This window comes from Crocodylus porosus, unplaced genomic scaffold (genome assembly GCF_001723895.1).
Source record: "Crocodylus porosus isolate Cpor-Errol unplaced genomic scaffold, CroPor_comp1, whole genome shotgun sequence".
Classification (NCBI taxonomy): Eukaryota; Metazoa; Chordata; order Crocodylia; family Crocodylidae; genus Crocodylus; species Crocodylus porosus.
Genome location: NW_017728934.1, coordinates 4,077,251 through 4,092,704, shown reverse-complemented (window position 1 = coordinate 4,092,704; position 15,454 = coordinate 4,077,251). Strand labels below are relative to the sequence as shown.

The 15,454-nt window shown below is 50.4% G+C and overlaps 2 protein-coding genes across 2 annotated transcripts in view; both read left to right on the top strand.

Moving 5' to 3' along the window:
* The first annotated feature begins 6 nt into the window (after positions 1-6).
* Positions 7-7,723, top strand: LOC109317586 (alpha-1,3-mannosyl-glycoprotein 4-beta-N-acetylglucosaminyltransferase C-like). Its single transcript, XM_019546350.1, has 3 exons — positions 7-117; positions 197-344; positions 4,157-7,723. Exons 1-3 carry the CDS (start codon positions 10-12, stop codon positions 5,299-5,301), a joined length of 1,401 nt encoding a protein of 466 aa, XP_019401895.1. The 5' UTR covers positions 7-9; the 3' UTR covers positions 5,302-7,723.
* Positions 7,724-13,039: 5,316 nt separating this feature from the next.
* Positions 13,040-15,454, top strand: part of CACNA1S (calcium voltage-gated channel subunit alpha1 S) — a 94,234-nt gene continuing 91,819 nt past the window's right edge. The window contains exon 1 of the mRNA XM_019546348.1: positions 13,040-13,290. Coding sequence (XP_019401893.1) covers positions 13,130-13,290 — 161 coding nt within the window. The 5' untranslated portion in view covers positions 13,040-13,129. The remainder of the gene's footprint in view (positions 13,291-15,454) is intronic.

The following is a 15,454-nucleotide window of genomic DNA, read 5'->3' as shown; positions in this document are numbered from 1 at the left end:
GGCGCCGCGATGAGATGCTCCCCGAAGCGCTGCCTCAGCCTCGCCGCCGCCCTCCTGGCCGGGCTGCTGCTGCTGCTGCTGCCGGGCTGGGCCCCGCGCCCGCAGGACCCCGTGGCCGTGAGTACCGCTGGGCGGGGGGGGGCGGGGCAGCCCCGCTTCTCGTTCCCTTCTCTGAGGGCGTGTGCTCGCTCCGCAGGAGGAGATCCGGAGCTGGGCCCGCGACGTGCTGCTCCGGCAGCTGGAGCCCGGCAGGAGCCCGCCCAGCCTGCAGGAGCTGGGGAACACGTCTGCCCTCAGGAACATCTCCTACCGCTACCTGGCCGGCCGCCCGCCGCCGCGCACCCGTGAGTAGCCCCCGGTGTCGCGCCGCCTCGCAGCGGGGCTCGGGGCTCCGGGCTCCGGGGCCCTGCCCTGCCGCCTCCGGCGTCGGACGCGGCTGGGAGCAGGGCTCTGCCTCGCTGAGGAGAAGGCGGTGTTCGCAGCGCCGGAGCGAAGGCGGCCTTTGTGCCAACCAAAAGATTATTGTGTCAGGTTGCACAATGCCCTCCCCCCCCCAACACTGAATCAAGGACTGCGTGGGTCAACTTGAAGGGCTAAACTCCCAGGGTAGTGGTTCTCAACCAAGTGTCGAGGCACCCCGGGGTGTCACGAGGGGTGCCGTGGGATGCCACACAGTGCTAGTGCTGTTCGGCGTGCGACGCGCCCGGAGAAACCCACCGATTTCGAGTAGGAAGCGGCGGTGTTGGGCGTGCTGCACCTGTCGGGGGCTTCCCGAGTTCTTTGTCGCAGAAGAATTGCTCTACTTTTTTTTTAGTCCAAAACCGAGTGAAAACGGGGCGGGCATTTTCCGTGCGGTGCCTTGAACCTAACAAAAGGGTCTACCAGGGTTGAGAATCACTGCCGTACAGCAATGACAAACTTCCTGCTGCCAGCTGGCTTCAGCAGCAACACAGGCCGAGCGCAGACCAAAACCACCTCTCTGTTTGGGAGGAGGAGCAGTTGTGAGACATTCAGAAATTATTCACCCTCATGGGAGCAGACTCAGAAAGAAACAGTGCTGGGCTGGGCTGTACTTCTGCTGCAAGTGGAAGGAAACAGTGTTTCTTTTTGTTGCTAATGCACACTGCCACCCAGTGGGACCAGCCAGCTGGTAGGTTTTAGCCCCACTGTGGGAAACTCCCTCTATTCACTTCTCTTCTGCCTTTTGCTCTGGAGAGGATGCAGACCAGGGAAAGAGGTAATTAAGAGGGGAGACTGTTCTGTTCAATTGTATAACGATGCTTCCTGAGTGCGTGTGGTTTGTGGTGGGGGGGAGCCCTGTGACCGGGCCAGGAAGGGCCCTTCTAGTCCAGTCAAACAATGCAGGGACTTGGACACAGAGATAAGAGGCTGGATGCAACAGTAACACACCCTAAAGGACAAGCTAGGTCTGATCTACATACACATCTTGCACCGAGATTACCAGCACTAGATACCGTACAAAATAGTTGCTAGATATACTTCTGGGCCTCTCCAGTGGACGTGGCAAGCAGGTAAAGCAGACATAGGATTGCGTCAGGGAAAGGTGATCCCTGTTCACAACTGGGCAACTCAGACTTTGTGAGATCAGTAAAGAGCAGACCTTCAAAAGAGTTTGGCTCCCAAGAGAAAGGCCAGACTTTCAGAGGAGCTCAGCCACTTGGGTGATAAGGCCTTTTTAGAAAACTTGCCAGTAGTTGGATGCTTGAACAACTGAACTCTGAAAAGGTGCCCACAGAGCTAACCTGCCCTGCAAAGGCTTTGAGGTGCTGCTAACTTGGCCAGCTGCCACGTGGAGATGCAGCTTGCACCAGCCAAAGACTTCCTCTTCCTGGTAGAGTTAAGTCTCCTTCCCCCTAAGGAGGGTGGCCATCATAGAGGACAGTCCAGTTGTCCTCTGTCCTTTATTGATCCCAAACCAGACGCCTTTATGTCCTCTATTTTTCTCTTGAAGAAAAAATTTTCACGAGGTGCCTTGAATCTAACAAAGGGTGTCTTGAGTCTACCAAGTTTGAGGATTTTCTCTTGAAGAGAAAAATAGAGGACATAAAGGTTTTGTATCAATAGAGGACAGAGTAGCAGCAAACTGGAATGTCCTCTATGATGGCCACCCTACCCCTAAGACATACTCAGACCGTCCGAAGGGCTCTGGTCTAGACCAGTGGTTCCCAACCTTTTTAATACTGCGGAACAGCAAACGTATTTACATTTAATTTACGTATTTAAAATTAATTTTTTACATGTGGGGGGGGTGTTATGAGGATCAGATCGGGTTGAGGCACTGCAGCCCTGGGCATTGGGGGACCCTGCAGGGGAGGAGGCTGCGCAGGTGGTACCCGGGGGACCCAGCTGAGGCTGCCTGGGAAGAAGGGGCTCTACTGCCTTCCCTAGGAGCAAGCAGCAGAGCCTGCTTGCCCTGGGCATTTTTGCACTCGTATCCCCCACCTCCCAGCTGTGGGCAGGACTGGGGGCAGCTTGCCCAGCCCGGCCCGGGCCCCAGTACCTGCTGTGCAGGCAACGCCTCGCTGGGCACAGCCATGGTGGCAGGAACCAGATGGGGCAAACGGAGCCGGCTGCCTCCCTCCCTGTCCCGCTGCCCACTTTAACCCCACATGTGCCTGCCGGTGGCCTGGCAGCCAACCCTTCACAACCTCTGTATACGGAGAGCTGTGCTGGCTTTTTTTCCCCACACTTCTGTCAGACTTAGCCAGCAAAGATATGTAGTGCAGACCCGGCCTAAGCCATATACCTGGGCCACACTGGGTTTGTGTCAGAGCCAAGCATTAGGCCTGTGCAAGTTGCCAGTGCTCCGATCCAGCTTTGGATCTGGCCACTTCGTATGGATGCGACCAGATCCGGAGCTCGGGACTGGGTTTCCACCTCGATCGGGCCGCAGCTTCCGAGCTGCCTTGGAGATCCGGCCTTAGGGTATAATGGAGAATAAATTAAATATCTATAACTTTGTTGTTTCTTGTCTGATTTGGGTGAAATGTGCAGGGATGGTAGCCTCTGCTGAGAGGATGAAGCCTGCCAAGTTTCAAGGAGATCGGTGCAGGGGTTTGGGGGGAACTGTACCCCAAATTCTTGAAAGCTGAACTCATGTCACGGCTGTGTGTCACACCACAGGAGGGTAAAAACTGCAGGGCTGGTAGCTCTTGGTAGCCCCAAACCCCTGCACTGATCTTCTTGAAACTTGGCAGGCTTTGTGGCCTCAGTAAGAGCTACCAGCCCTGCAGTTTTGACCCCGCTGTGTTGTGACATATAGATGTGACAGGAGTTTTGCTTTCAAGAAACTGAGGTGCCATTTCTCCCAAACCCCTGCACCGATCTCCTTGAAACTTGGCAGGCTTCATCCTTTCTGCAGAGTCTACCACCCCTAAAATTCTCATCCGAATCAGACAAAAAAAACAACAAAGTTATAGATATGTTATTTTTTCCCCATGATACCCTATGACCAGATCTCCAAGGTGGCTCCAAAGTGCTTCAGGAAGTTGAACGAGGCAGCGCTTCGACCCGGATGTGCTGATTCAGGCCCCGAGGTGTCTGAAGCTTCTCCAGATCTGAAGGTCTGTCCGAAGCCTCGCACAGCCCTACCAAGCTCAGGGCCTTGGCTTACAAGACCTCTCAGCTGCTTGTCCTGGAAGCTTAGACACAGCTCCCAGCATCTGGGTCAGGCTTTATCTTGGGGATTCAGATGTATTTCTTCCACACAGAGCTAGCTCATCACATCAGATATCTTGTCCCCCTCACCTAGGGCCAATCTATTCCATACATTTTACAGGCCACTTGCCTGAAAATCACACCTGACTTCAAGGCTTCCTTATGATTACCAACCTGCTTCCTGTGTCTCCCTTGTATCTCAAGAGTTTCTTATTGCAACTGTCTTCCCCTGGCAGCACTCTCCCTTGCCTAAGCCATTTTTTAGCTTTTTTAATTTCCTGGTCAGTGTCATCTGATAAGTGATTGACACATCTCGGGTAAAGCTGACTCAACTGCAACGTCTTCCTAAAGAGTATGGTGATGATTTTATCCAGAATAGGCTGGTCAAACTAGGGATTTACTAGAGCTGCTTAGGGCAGAGTGTGTGTCTGCGCAGAGCCTCTCCTTTTCCTTCTAAAACTTTTCCTCCATGTTTTAGGGTTCCTCACAGTGGGGCTATCATCTGTGAAGCGGAAGCGAGGGCACTATCTCCTGGATACGCTGACATCCATCTTTGAGCAGTCAACAAATGAGGAGCTCGATCAGATGGTGGTGGTGGTGCACCTTGCTGACTCAGACATGGAGTGGAATGCCAAAGTGGCCAAGGACATCACCACAAAGTTTCCTCACCACCTTCTTGCGAGCCGCCTGCTTGTTATCCATGCCCCTCAGGATTTCTATCCAGCCCTGGAAGGCCTGAAGAGGAATTACAATGATCCAGAAGATAGGGTGAAATTCAGGTCAAAGCAGAATGTGGACTATGCTTATCTCCTTAACTTTGCAGCAAACCTGTCTACCTACTACCTCATGATTGAGGATGACGTGCAGTGCTCCAGGTCCTTCTTCACCTCTGTCCGAAAGGCTCTGGCATCCCGGGAGAGCTCCTATTGGGTCACTCTGGAGTTTTCCAAGCTGGGCTACATTGGGAAACTCTACCACTCCAGTGACCTACCCCGTCTTGCCCAGTTCCTCCTCCTGTTTTACCAGGAAATGCCATGTGACTGGCTGCTGGTGCATTTCCGTCTTCTGCTCACCCAGAAGGATGTGATCCGCTTTAAGCCATCCCTTTTCCAGCACATTGGTCTCTATTCCTCCTTCCAGGGGACCATCAACCGGCTGAAAGATGATGAGTTCAAGGTGGATTTCTTGGACATGCCAGACAATCCTCCTGCAACGCTATTCACAGACATTGCCATCTTTGAAGATTACCTGCCCAGCAAGGCCTACAGCACCGTGGAGGGGTACTTCTGGGGAAAATCCCCCACTGCTGGCAGCCACTTCACCCTCGTGTTCCACCAGCCGGCCCGTATCTCATGCATCTGGATCCACACAGGCTCCCCAGAGCGCCAGAGTGACTACCTGCACATGGGGACTGTGGAGCTGGGCATCCAATGGGAGAAGAACCGCAAGGCCTGCAACACATACACACTCATTGGCACTTTTGAGATGGGAAACTTTGAACAGAAAGGCCTGGAGAACAGCAGGGGCTCCAGTGTGAAGTGTGTACGGATTCAAGTGACACAGAGCCAAAGCGAATGGCTGATCATCCGCAGCATCAGCATCTGGACCAAACCAAACCCCTGAGAGGTCCTCTGCTTCCCCTCTCAGAGATTATGTAGCCATGGCAGGGATTCGTTGCACTATGTGAGAGCACCTGTGTTGGTATCAATTCCTTTTTTTGGCAAATGAAATTACTGAGCCCTTCTGGGTCAACCTCTATGGCTTGGGTTTTCCTAGCTTATCTTCTGGATCCTGTTCAAGAGGAAAATCAGGCAGCTGATTGTAATAATAGATTTCTTCTTTTGAGGGTAGGTGAAGGTTGCGGGCTTACTGTTGCTGCAAAGGTAAGAGGGTGGTGGCACTGCCCAGGAAAAAGAGCTGGCACCCTATGGAGGTGTATAAAGGACCACAGCCCAGCAGGGAAGGAAGCTGGTTCAGTGGGGGATGTGGGAGGATGGTGATTCAGCATGGATGTGGCACAGCAGGGCTCTGGTAGCAAAGCAGGATGGAGCATTGGCAAAGTAAAACAGGGAGGTAATTCAGTACATTCAGACTCTCAAAGCCCAGGGCACTTCACACCTTTAGGTCCTAATTGCCAGTGCTCTGTGCTGGAGCCCAGCCTAGCATGACCCCAAAGGGCTGATGGGCCCTCTGAGTCGACAGGCTGCTGTTGCTGTGCAGTTAGGACATCCAATAGGCCAGGCCTCAGGATTGGGATAGACCCTTGGGGCTGTGGAGAGCCTGGGACAAGCAGTGGTCTCTGGCTCAGAGCAAATTCAGAAGTGTTTTCTACTGAGCGATCCTAACCCAGAGAAGGGGACTGCTTGTTGTTATAGCTTCTGCACATAGATGCCTAAGGAAGAGCCCTGGTACAGAAAAGCCTTGAATTTCCCAACGTAGAAACTGCCCCAAACCCAAACATATTATGGGCTGGATTCCTTTAGGCTGCCAAATGTAGAGGTCTCAAAACTCACGCTCAGATGCTGTGTCATCTCACTTCTCCGTATTAACGTTCCTCGATGCCTAATGCTCTGCTCCCTGGCACATAAAGAAGTGCCACGGCTTTCTCAGCCCTAAGCTGCTTGGCTCACACCTGTGTCCCACAAATGGGATGTTCTTCTGCCTATCTCATAGAAAATCATAGAAAATTAGGGTTGGAAGGGACATCAGGAGGTCATCCAGTCCAACCCCCAATCTCACCAAAGGGCTGTGATCTGGTAGGCATTCTTGGAGCTTGCCTGCCAGATCAAGATCCACATAAAACACAGGAGCAACAGCTGCTTTGTTTTTAAAGGAGTTGTCCAAAGAGGCAGCAGAACTGCTGGTCTGCCTAATAGCTCAGTGGCTAGAGCACTCACATGGGCTTCTGGAGGTCTGGGTTGAAGTTACTCTTCTGCCTGAGGGGCTTCACAGATCCCTTCAAATCCTACTGCTCCAAGAACCATTTGTTTTATTTTGACATAAAACAGACTTTGTATAAAATGCAGATGCAATCCTGAGAGCCCAGACTAGAATCCAGGGCATGATCCCCTCCCCACAACCCTTCTCACTGTCCCTTCAGAGAAAGGGGTGATCCCTGCTTTATTGTGGGAAGGAGGGGCTCAGGACTGAATTGGAGCTGGAGGTGCTGCCCAGTACTGCTGAGTAAGGTACCTAAACTGAAGGGAGGGGCAAGGTTTGAAGTACACCTGTCCTTACTCCTTTTCTGGGTGGCTCCTTACCCCTTAGGTTGCTCCCTGCCTGGTGTGTTGGCTTTTGCAGAGGTATCAAACTGTCCATATGCATTATACAGGGAGCCTTGGCATCTAACACAAGGTTGTAGATTCTGCCATGGGAGGCCCCTAAAAGTTAGGTGGTGAAGTGGTCAGTGTTGTGATGCCTGACGCCCTTTATAAATCCAGGGCTAGGTCCCTCCATCAGGAAGGAGTCATTGATATATGCCATTTACTCAAAGAGAACAGGCTCCAAGTGAAAGACTCCAGTCTTATCATGGTGGTACCCTGCATTACCCAAATCTAATTTTGTGCACCATAAATGTTTCAAAACAGATCACAGTTTAGATATGGGTGTTGAGGGGTCTTTTGGGGGTTTTTGGGTAAGTGCATCACTCAGGATTTGAACCAAAGTTCTACCAGTTAGTATTTGTGCAGAATGACCTCTAAGGTCTATTTTGTGCATGGTGTTAAAATGAAAATCAGGGCTTCTTTTGTAGACTGTAGGGAAATTTATTTATTTTAGACCATCCTGTTAAGGTACATGGACATTCCTTATTTGGGAGGAGTTTGCAAGTGAAAAAACTAGTGCTGGGTAATCTGAAGAATTCTTATTGAATTAGTCATGCTTTGGGGAGTATTCAACAGTTCCCATTTAGCTTCTTGGTTTGTTTATTCACTGTGTTTGAATGCAATGTGTAAATAGTTTCAGTGCTCTGTGCTTTCCTCAAAAGCTGTAAATTCCAAAGATTTCAATTAAATTATTTATAAATTTGAGAACAGTGTTCAAAATATCCAATGCAGCGGCCTCTCATTTGTCTCTTCTGTTATATAGTTGAAGTCATTAGCAATAAATTTGTTTTGTTTCAAGAGAACATTCTCAACTCTGAAAGGCTTGTTTCACTTGGACTATATCTCCTGCTTTTTCCTCGCCAGCATCTGACAGAGCAGACCCAAGTTTGAGATGCATTATATCCCGCCTTGTTTCTTGCAACAGCCCCTTTGCTGACCTTTCAGGTACATACATTATACCCCTTCAGACCTTTCAAAACCTTTCTGCTAACCTCATTTTCCATGCCCTGATCTTGTCATTCCCTTCTCACTTCTGCCATTAGTCTCCCAACCAACAGTGAATCAGATTCAAGTTTTTTCTCCACTTCAAGGCTCCACACAGTTCTGTCCCTCCTTGCAATCCTTCTCTTGACCAGCTCTGTGCCTCCCAGCCATCTGTTCTGCTCTGCCATTGTCTCCTACCTTGTCTGCCTGTTTGCCAGATTTGCATATCATTACCTTCGTGCCCTCCTCTATGCAGCTCCTGAGGTCTAGCACAGCCTTTCTGCACTCGTCCCCACCCTGCCCCCTTTAACAACCTTCTTAATACCCCTCATTTGCTATGCTGCCTTTAATGAGTCCTGCTGATTTATAGCAAAACTACCTATTGTTAGCCTCCTTCCCTGACCTCCCATCCTTACTGGAAGCCCCTCAGAGCAGGGATTAAGTGTTTGGAAAGTGTTTTGCATTTCATAGACATTTGGGCTGGAAGGGACCCTGGAGGATCATCGAGTCCAACCCCCTGCCCCAGGGGCAGGTCATCAGCAGGGATCTATCCCAAGTAACTACCACCACTACTCATTCTTTACTCTCTGCTATGCTTCATCTCTGTCAGGGGCTATAAAAGGCAGCTTGGCCTGTGCTAATTTCCTAGGTGGCTACACCTGGCTTTGACTGGCACCCCTAACCCAGCTAATGCACCAGCAAGCTACTGGCTGCCCTCCTGGTTGGCTGCTAGGGAGAGCAGCTTCCCCATTTAGTTCCAGCTGCAGCAGCAGGTCCCCAGCTAGCTCTAGTTCTGCTGAAGGTCTGTGATCTTGGGGCTTTGTCTCCTGATTCTGCTTGGCTTTGTTCATGGACTCTGGCTTTGTGTATTCCCTTTGAATCTGGTAACTTGGCATTTAACTCTTGATTTGCCCTGACTGGTTCTGGCTCCTGCTGTTTTACAACTCTGAGCCATGTCCTTGCTTACCTCTGGTTCCTGGCATAGTCTGACTTTGACACTGGCTTCTGACTCCTGACCCTAGGCTCAGCCTGGGATTTGGACTCTGCCCCTGGTTTCTTCTTTGAATCTGGTAACTTGGTCTTTGATTCCTGATCCTTCTCTCCCATCTCATTCAGAAGGTCCCAGCTGCTGATCTTCAAGGGTTCTGCTGAGTCCAGTAGAAATCTAGCAGGCAAGCTAGGATACTACCTGCAGCCCAGGCTCATGTATGTTGAGGCCCCCTCTGTATACAAAGGTTCCCAACCACCAGGCTGTGACTGTCAGTAGCCCGGCAGCCAACCCTTCACATGTGGGGTTAAAGTGGGGCAGTGGGACAGGGAGGGAGGGAGACAGGCTTTAATTACAGGCCCAGATCTCCTGCCTTAGTTTTTGTTTTCTGTAAGGCAGCCACTACCATGGGCTAGAAGATCACCCTCTTGCTGCTGAAATACATAAAAAGCTCTGTCCTTGCCTAGTCCTGCTATTAAAGCAGTGCCAGATCTCTGTATCTAAGAATATACAGTGTTAATGATCACAGTGTGGATAATTGCGAGTCTAACTAGGATGTTGATGGAAATACCCCTACGTAGAAAGCAGGCAGTGCAAGACCCAAGCAAACTACCTTGAGTCTACAAATTCCATGCTGTTTTCCAGCTTTCCATTAGATGGCCCCAGAGACCTGAATTTGAACTCACAGCTGATTATCTCAGTCCTAACTGCTCCTGCCTGGCTGACCGCTGGGGAAAGGGGAGAAGCAGTATTCCTTAGCTTATAGATGGAAACCCAAGTGACATGGAGACGGTGGTGAAGAGGGAATGAGGGAGGGGTGGGAAGGGCAGCGACCCAGCACTGCAGCCAGAGGCTGTAAAAATGGACCTTGGGGGACTTCCAGTATGTGTATTGGAAAGACAAATTTGACCCTGACTGGCGCAGAAAGGAAAGAATGGGGGCTAACATTTACTCATTTTACTCCTTTATCATCATACTGATCCTTTTGAAGGTTAATGGGCATGCAGCAATTGTATTCCCTTGTAGGCCACAATGGGGCTCCTGGCCCTTTTGGCAGGGTGCTATCCAAACAGCTCCTGATGCTGTCCATGCCGCAGAGGGAGGTTCTGGGACAGGCGTTATGGGTGAAGCTCACTGCTCAGAGGCAGGACACCTGGGTTCTATTCCCAGCTCTGTCACTGGTTTTCTGGGTGGCCTCAGGCTAGCCACTTTGCAGAACATACTACGATTTCCCTGCCTGTAAAATGGGGTTAATGTTATTTTCCTTTTTATGTCAAGTATTTTCAGGGTAGGATAACAAGTGCTGTCTAAGAGCTGAGTATAGCTACTTTGCTAGATATGCCACAGATTGCTGGATGACTCCGAGCACCTCTCTACTTTGTGGCTCAGTTTCCCCAGCTGTGAAACAGGGTACCTAATTCTTACCTGCCTCTGACATCCTGTGAGATCTCGAGTCAGGAAGCTCTTGACAGGTGTTCAGTGTCATCATCTATTCATGTTTGCAAAGTGCATCTGGACCTATGCAAAAGGATCTTCTAGATGGGCCAAGTCTAAAGGGCTCATTACACTTCCTAAAGTATTTAACTATTTGTGGACCACTGGATTTGCTGTCAAGCCAGATGGTTTAAGATTTATATATCCAAAAGGGAGGTGTATGGCAAAGCTCTGGCTCCTTGCACTAGTAAGTTAGAGGTTAGTTCTAGCTCACGGGGTGAAATCTGTGCCAGCCTGAAAGAACAGCACAAGCCTGATCTTCCACTTACTGCCCCTTGGAGGTAGTGACCACAATCTATTCCTTCCTCTGACACTGCACTCTGGGATCTGGGGCAAGCTGCTTCTCTCTCTCTCTACAATGGGGCTACTGGTAGTGTTGTTCACCTGCCATCACAAGGACCAGGAGATGTTACATATGAAAGACATTGCAGAATCTGGATCTCAGTCCAAGGCCAAAGGTTGCATCCTGCTAGTTGTCATGTAATAGGAAGCAGGAGGCTATGCTGGAGGTTCAAAGGCTGGAGCATAACTCAAGTGATGTGTCTTCAGTCCTGGCTCTGCTGCCAATCTGCTGTGTGATCTTGGGCAAATCCTTTCTTTTTCTATGCTTCTTCCCTAAAGCTGGACTAAGAATACCTGCTGCCTGTCAGCTGCCTTGTCTAGTGAGATTTCAAGTCCTGTGAAGAAAGGAGAGGCTCCCCCATGAGTGCTGTTGGGGTCAGGGAGGGGCTTCTGCTTTCCTCTGAGGTATTGGCACGTTTGGAGGCCTTGACTAGGATCCAGGGATTTCATAGATTTTAGGGTCGGAAGGGACCTATTAGATCATTGAGTCCGACCCCCTGCCCTGGGCAGAGTGCTGGGTTCAGATGACCTCAGCTAGGTGTTTGTCCAATCTCCTCTTGGTCATCTGTACCCTTCTGTGAGTCATACAGTCCTAGAAAATGAGGTTTGGAAGGGACCTCAGGAGGTCACATCTAGTCCAACCTCCTGATCAAAGCAGGACCAGCCCCAACTAGATCATTGCAGACGGGGCTTTGCTGAGCCAGGCCTGAAAATCCTCTAAGGATGGAGATTGCACCACTTCTTCAGGTAACCTGTTCCTGTGCTTCACCACCCTCCTAATGAGAGTGTTTTTCCTAATATCCAACTTAAACCTCCCTTGCGGCAACTTGAGACCATTATTCCTTGTTCTGTCATCTGCCTCCACTGAAAACAGTCCAGCTCCATCCCCTTTGGAGCCCCCCTTCAGGTAGCTGAAGGCTGCTATCAAATCCTCCCTCTCTTCTCTTCTGCAGACTAAGCAAGCCCAGTTAGCCTGTCCTCAGAAGTCATGTCCCCCAGGCCCTTAACCATTTTCATTGCCCTCTGCTGGACTCGCTCCAACTTGTCCACCTGCTTTCTGTGGTGGGGGGCCCAAAACTGTCACCTGCAACTTGCTTAGGGTGCAATCCATCCCATCTTCCAGATCGTGAATGAAGATGTTGAACAGAACCAGCCCCAGCTCTTAGAAAGCCCAGAGGTTTCTGGCTAGATGGTTTAGTTGTTCTGCTCAGGGTCATGCCAAAGACCAAATCTGGGGGCAGGATGGACTTTTTTTCCCCTTGGGTCAGATGAGCATGGACTGCACTGGGACAGTGCTTTTCCCTGCGTTAGGAGGCATAGTCCTTTCTCTAGGATATTCTGAGTGGCAGGACACTGGCAGTGCCCTCATTGCCTTCTGCTTTAACCTATGGCATGTGATAAGGCACTTTGAGTATTGCTCCTTCTGCGAATATTTGAAGTACAAATTATGGGGATTCCCTTAGTTAAGGATTACCTGCGAAGGTGGAGTCGATAGCCCGGGAGATCCCCTCCAGTCCAGTGCTCACCTTGCTAGGGGTGTGTGAAATCCCCAGCACGGGAGGGTTTCATAGCATCACTGTCAGGCAAATGAATACCAACATGCGTCTTTTCAATGACTGTTCAATGTAGCAAGTCTGCTGCCGGGCGAGTTCACTGAAAGCAAACCTGGGATAGGAATGCTAGGGTGTGGAAAGCAATGACATTATTCCCACAGGATTTCTTCACAGCATTCGCCCAGCTCCAGTGATGACACAGACAGCTCTCCGCACCCGGAGACTGGCTGGACAAATCGGGCAACTGATGTTGTTTAAACAGCCTGATGACTCCCTGGTGTGCTCTGGAAGGTGGAGGGAAATGGAGAAGAGGGACCCAGAGAGGTGAATTGGGGTGAAGAGTTGTTGTTTTTTTCTCTGAGTGTTTGTGGCTGGATCCCAGTCCTTCATGCCCACCCTTAGCCTAGCTCGGTGGCTCGGGAAGCAGTTACTGGCTTTGGGATAAAGTGGGTAAAAAAGAAGCAACAGCTGCCGGGGTTCTTCTGCTGCCTCAGGAGCTCTGACAGCACCACAGAGCTGGGACAGTGTCTAATTTTAAACTCATGCCTTGTGCATTTGTGTATGTGCGAGTGCCATTTCCAGCCCCCCCACCCTCCCCCTCTGACCAACACCTCCCTTCAGTGACCCAAGGAGACTCACTCAGCAGAAATAGAGAACCAGAGGGGGCTTCAGCTGGCTCAGGGGAAGGGGGTCAAGGCTGCAGGGCAGAGAGGAGGTGGCTGGGGGCAGAAGAACGGCTGTAGGAGACAGCCGGGGGAAAGAAGATCATGGAGCTTGCTTCTGCCCAGGAGGATCAGAAGAAAAAGCAACAGAAGGAAAAATCAAAGAAACCTGTGCCTCCTGCAGCCCCACGGCCAGCCAGGGCTCTGTTCTGCTTAACCCTTCAAAACCCGCTTCGAAAGGCGTGCATCAGTATTGTGGAATGGAAGTATCCTTTCAGCACAGGCGAGGAGAGAGAGATCCGCGCGCGCGGCTAGAAACCCAGGAGACCAGAACTGCAGAGAACGAGGGATTCGCTAAAATGTGTGCAATGGGGGCTGCGATAATGTGCCCCTGCCGCGGCAATCTAGAGGAGCGGGAGAGAGTGCCTGGCAGCTGCGTTTTTGGTTAAAGGCTTCCGTGTTTAAGTTCTGCAAGTACAGCGTCTGCTTTTCCTTGTTCCTAACTGTTGAAGAAGTGACTGTTTGTTCAGGCTGGTTTCCTGGGGCTGAGAAATAAGAGGGAGGGAGGAAGGCAGAGGCTAAATATAGTTTAAAAGACGTGTGAGCCGGATTGATTGCGGGTGTAAATTGGGAGTGATTCTATTTTGCTGAAGTTAACGGTTGAAGGACAGGAGACCGTTTGGGAAAGGCAGTCAGTGTGTGTTGGGGAAGGAGTGCCAGGAGGCAGATGTTTAGGTGAAACAAATGGGCTGAATCAAGAAACTGAGGTTTCAGCACCTCCTCTTCTGAACAGAAAAAGGATTAATACCCACAAGGGTTCATCTCACTGAGATGCAAGAAGGAGCCAGGTGAAAGTGGGGATGGGAGGTGGTGTATTCTGGGCAGCTTCACCCAGATCGAGGTCATAAATATTGTTTCTACTGTGATGGCAAGAATCAAGGGAATGCAGAAGCCGCCTCACAGGAGGAATATGGGAGGATCAGTGATTTAGGGGACAGGGCTCAGAGGAGAGGACCGAAAGGCAGGGCTTGGGAGCAGGTGCCTGTGGTCTGTGCGCTGGTCACAGGAATGCGGCTGGCAGGAGATGAACCTGGTGCAGGCATGGGATGTGCTGTGCATGTGTGGGGCCAGCCAGAAGAGGCAGGGAGAGGGCAGCGTGGAGCAGCCTGAAGGAAGGAGCGTGGGAGGGGGCATGCCGACTCAGGGAAGTGTAGTGGGGGCCTGTAAGAGGCACGACAGGCCAAGCTGCTTGGGATGGCTCCGGGAGTGCGTCACTGCTCGGCTGCTGCCACAGCTGCTGTCTGACATCATGGCGGGATCTCTGGCCCTGCTCCTTTCCCTGAAGCCCCTTGCTCCCAGTCCCGCTCTTCTTTCCTCCTCCCCCTCTTTCTCTTCCTTTCTCTCCATCCCCTTTCCCTCCTTTCTCTTCACTCCCACCTCAATCATTTCCACCCTTCCATCCCCTCCCTGTTCTCGGTTGATTTTTCTGTTCCTTCCACCCTCCGCATACTTCCTGGCCAGCTCGCTCTCTCCCCTCCTCCTCCTTTGACTCCACTCCCAAGCACAGGCAGTGGAAGAGCTGGGGGAGGATGAACCTGTCCTCAGCAGAGTTGCTGATGCCTTGGCTTGTTGGTTGGCACTCACCCAGGAGCTGCCCTGGCCAGCAGTAGGAAGAACTGATGCATCTCAGAGGTGTGTCTATGCAGGGCAAAGCCACAGATACCCGAGCTGGCTCGGTACATACTATCTCATGTTGGCACTCTGCTGTTCAGCCTAACTGGCTCCACTGAGAAGCAGGGCTCATAAACCTGCACAGCAGCGCGCCGCTACCGCTATGCTGCTTCTGTTTCTGGAGGGTAGAGTGCATTGTCTTAGCTACCTCAATTCTTAAAAAGTAGCCAGAAGGCTTTTCCCTCACCCTCTGAAAGTATCTTGTTAAAACTATGTAAAGAACAGACCCCTTATCCCTTGCTACTGAATCCCATAGGTAAGAGTCAGGTAATTTTTGTTGTTATTGTTACTTTGGATGAATAATGAATTCACTGAAAAATACTGATTTAGAGGGACTGAAATTATTCAGGAAATCGGGTCAAATTTAACAAATAGTTTTAGGCACAAAAGTAAGAAGAGAAATCTTAAAACGCCCAAACAATTGGTTTTGACATTTTTAAAATGAAATGCTTCATCCTGGAACTTGCAGACAAACAACTTCACAATGTTCATGGGGAAACTTCAGCTATGCATTTGCAAGTGCCATTTGAATTGAAAAATGACTTTTTTTTTTAACAATACAGAAAGGAAAAATATTTTAAATAACTAAATGACTCCAAGATGAAACAACTGTTTTGGCTGACCCAGCATGATTTTTTTTTTTTGTCTAGGCTTTTTCTCATTCTGCCAAAAAATTTTTGGTTTGATCCAAACCATTTT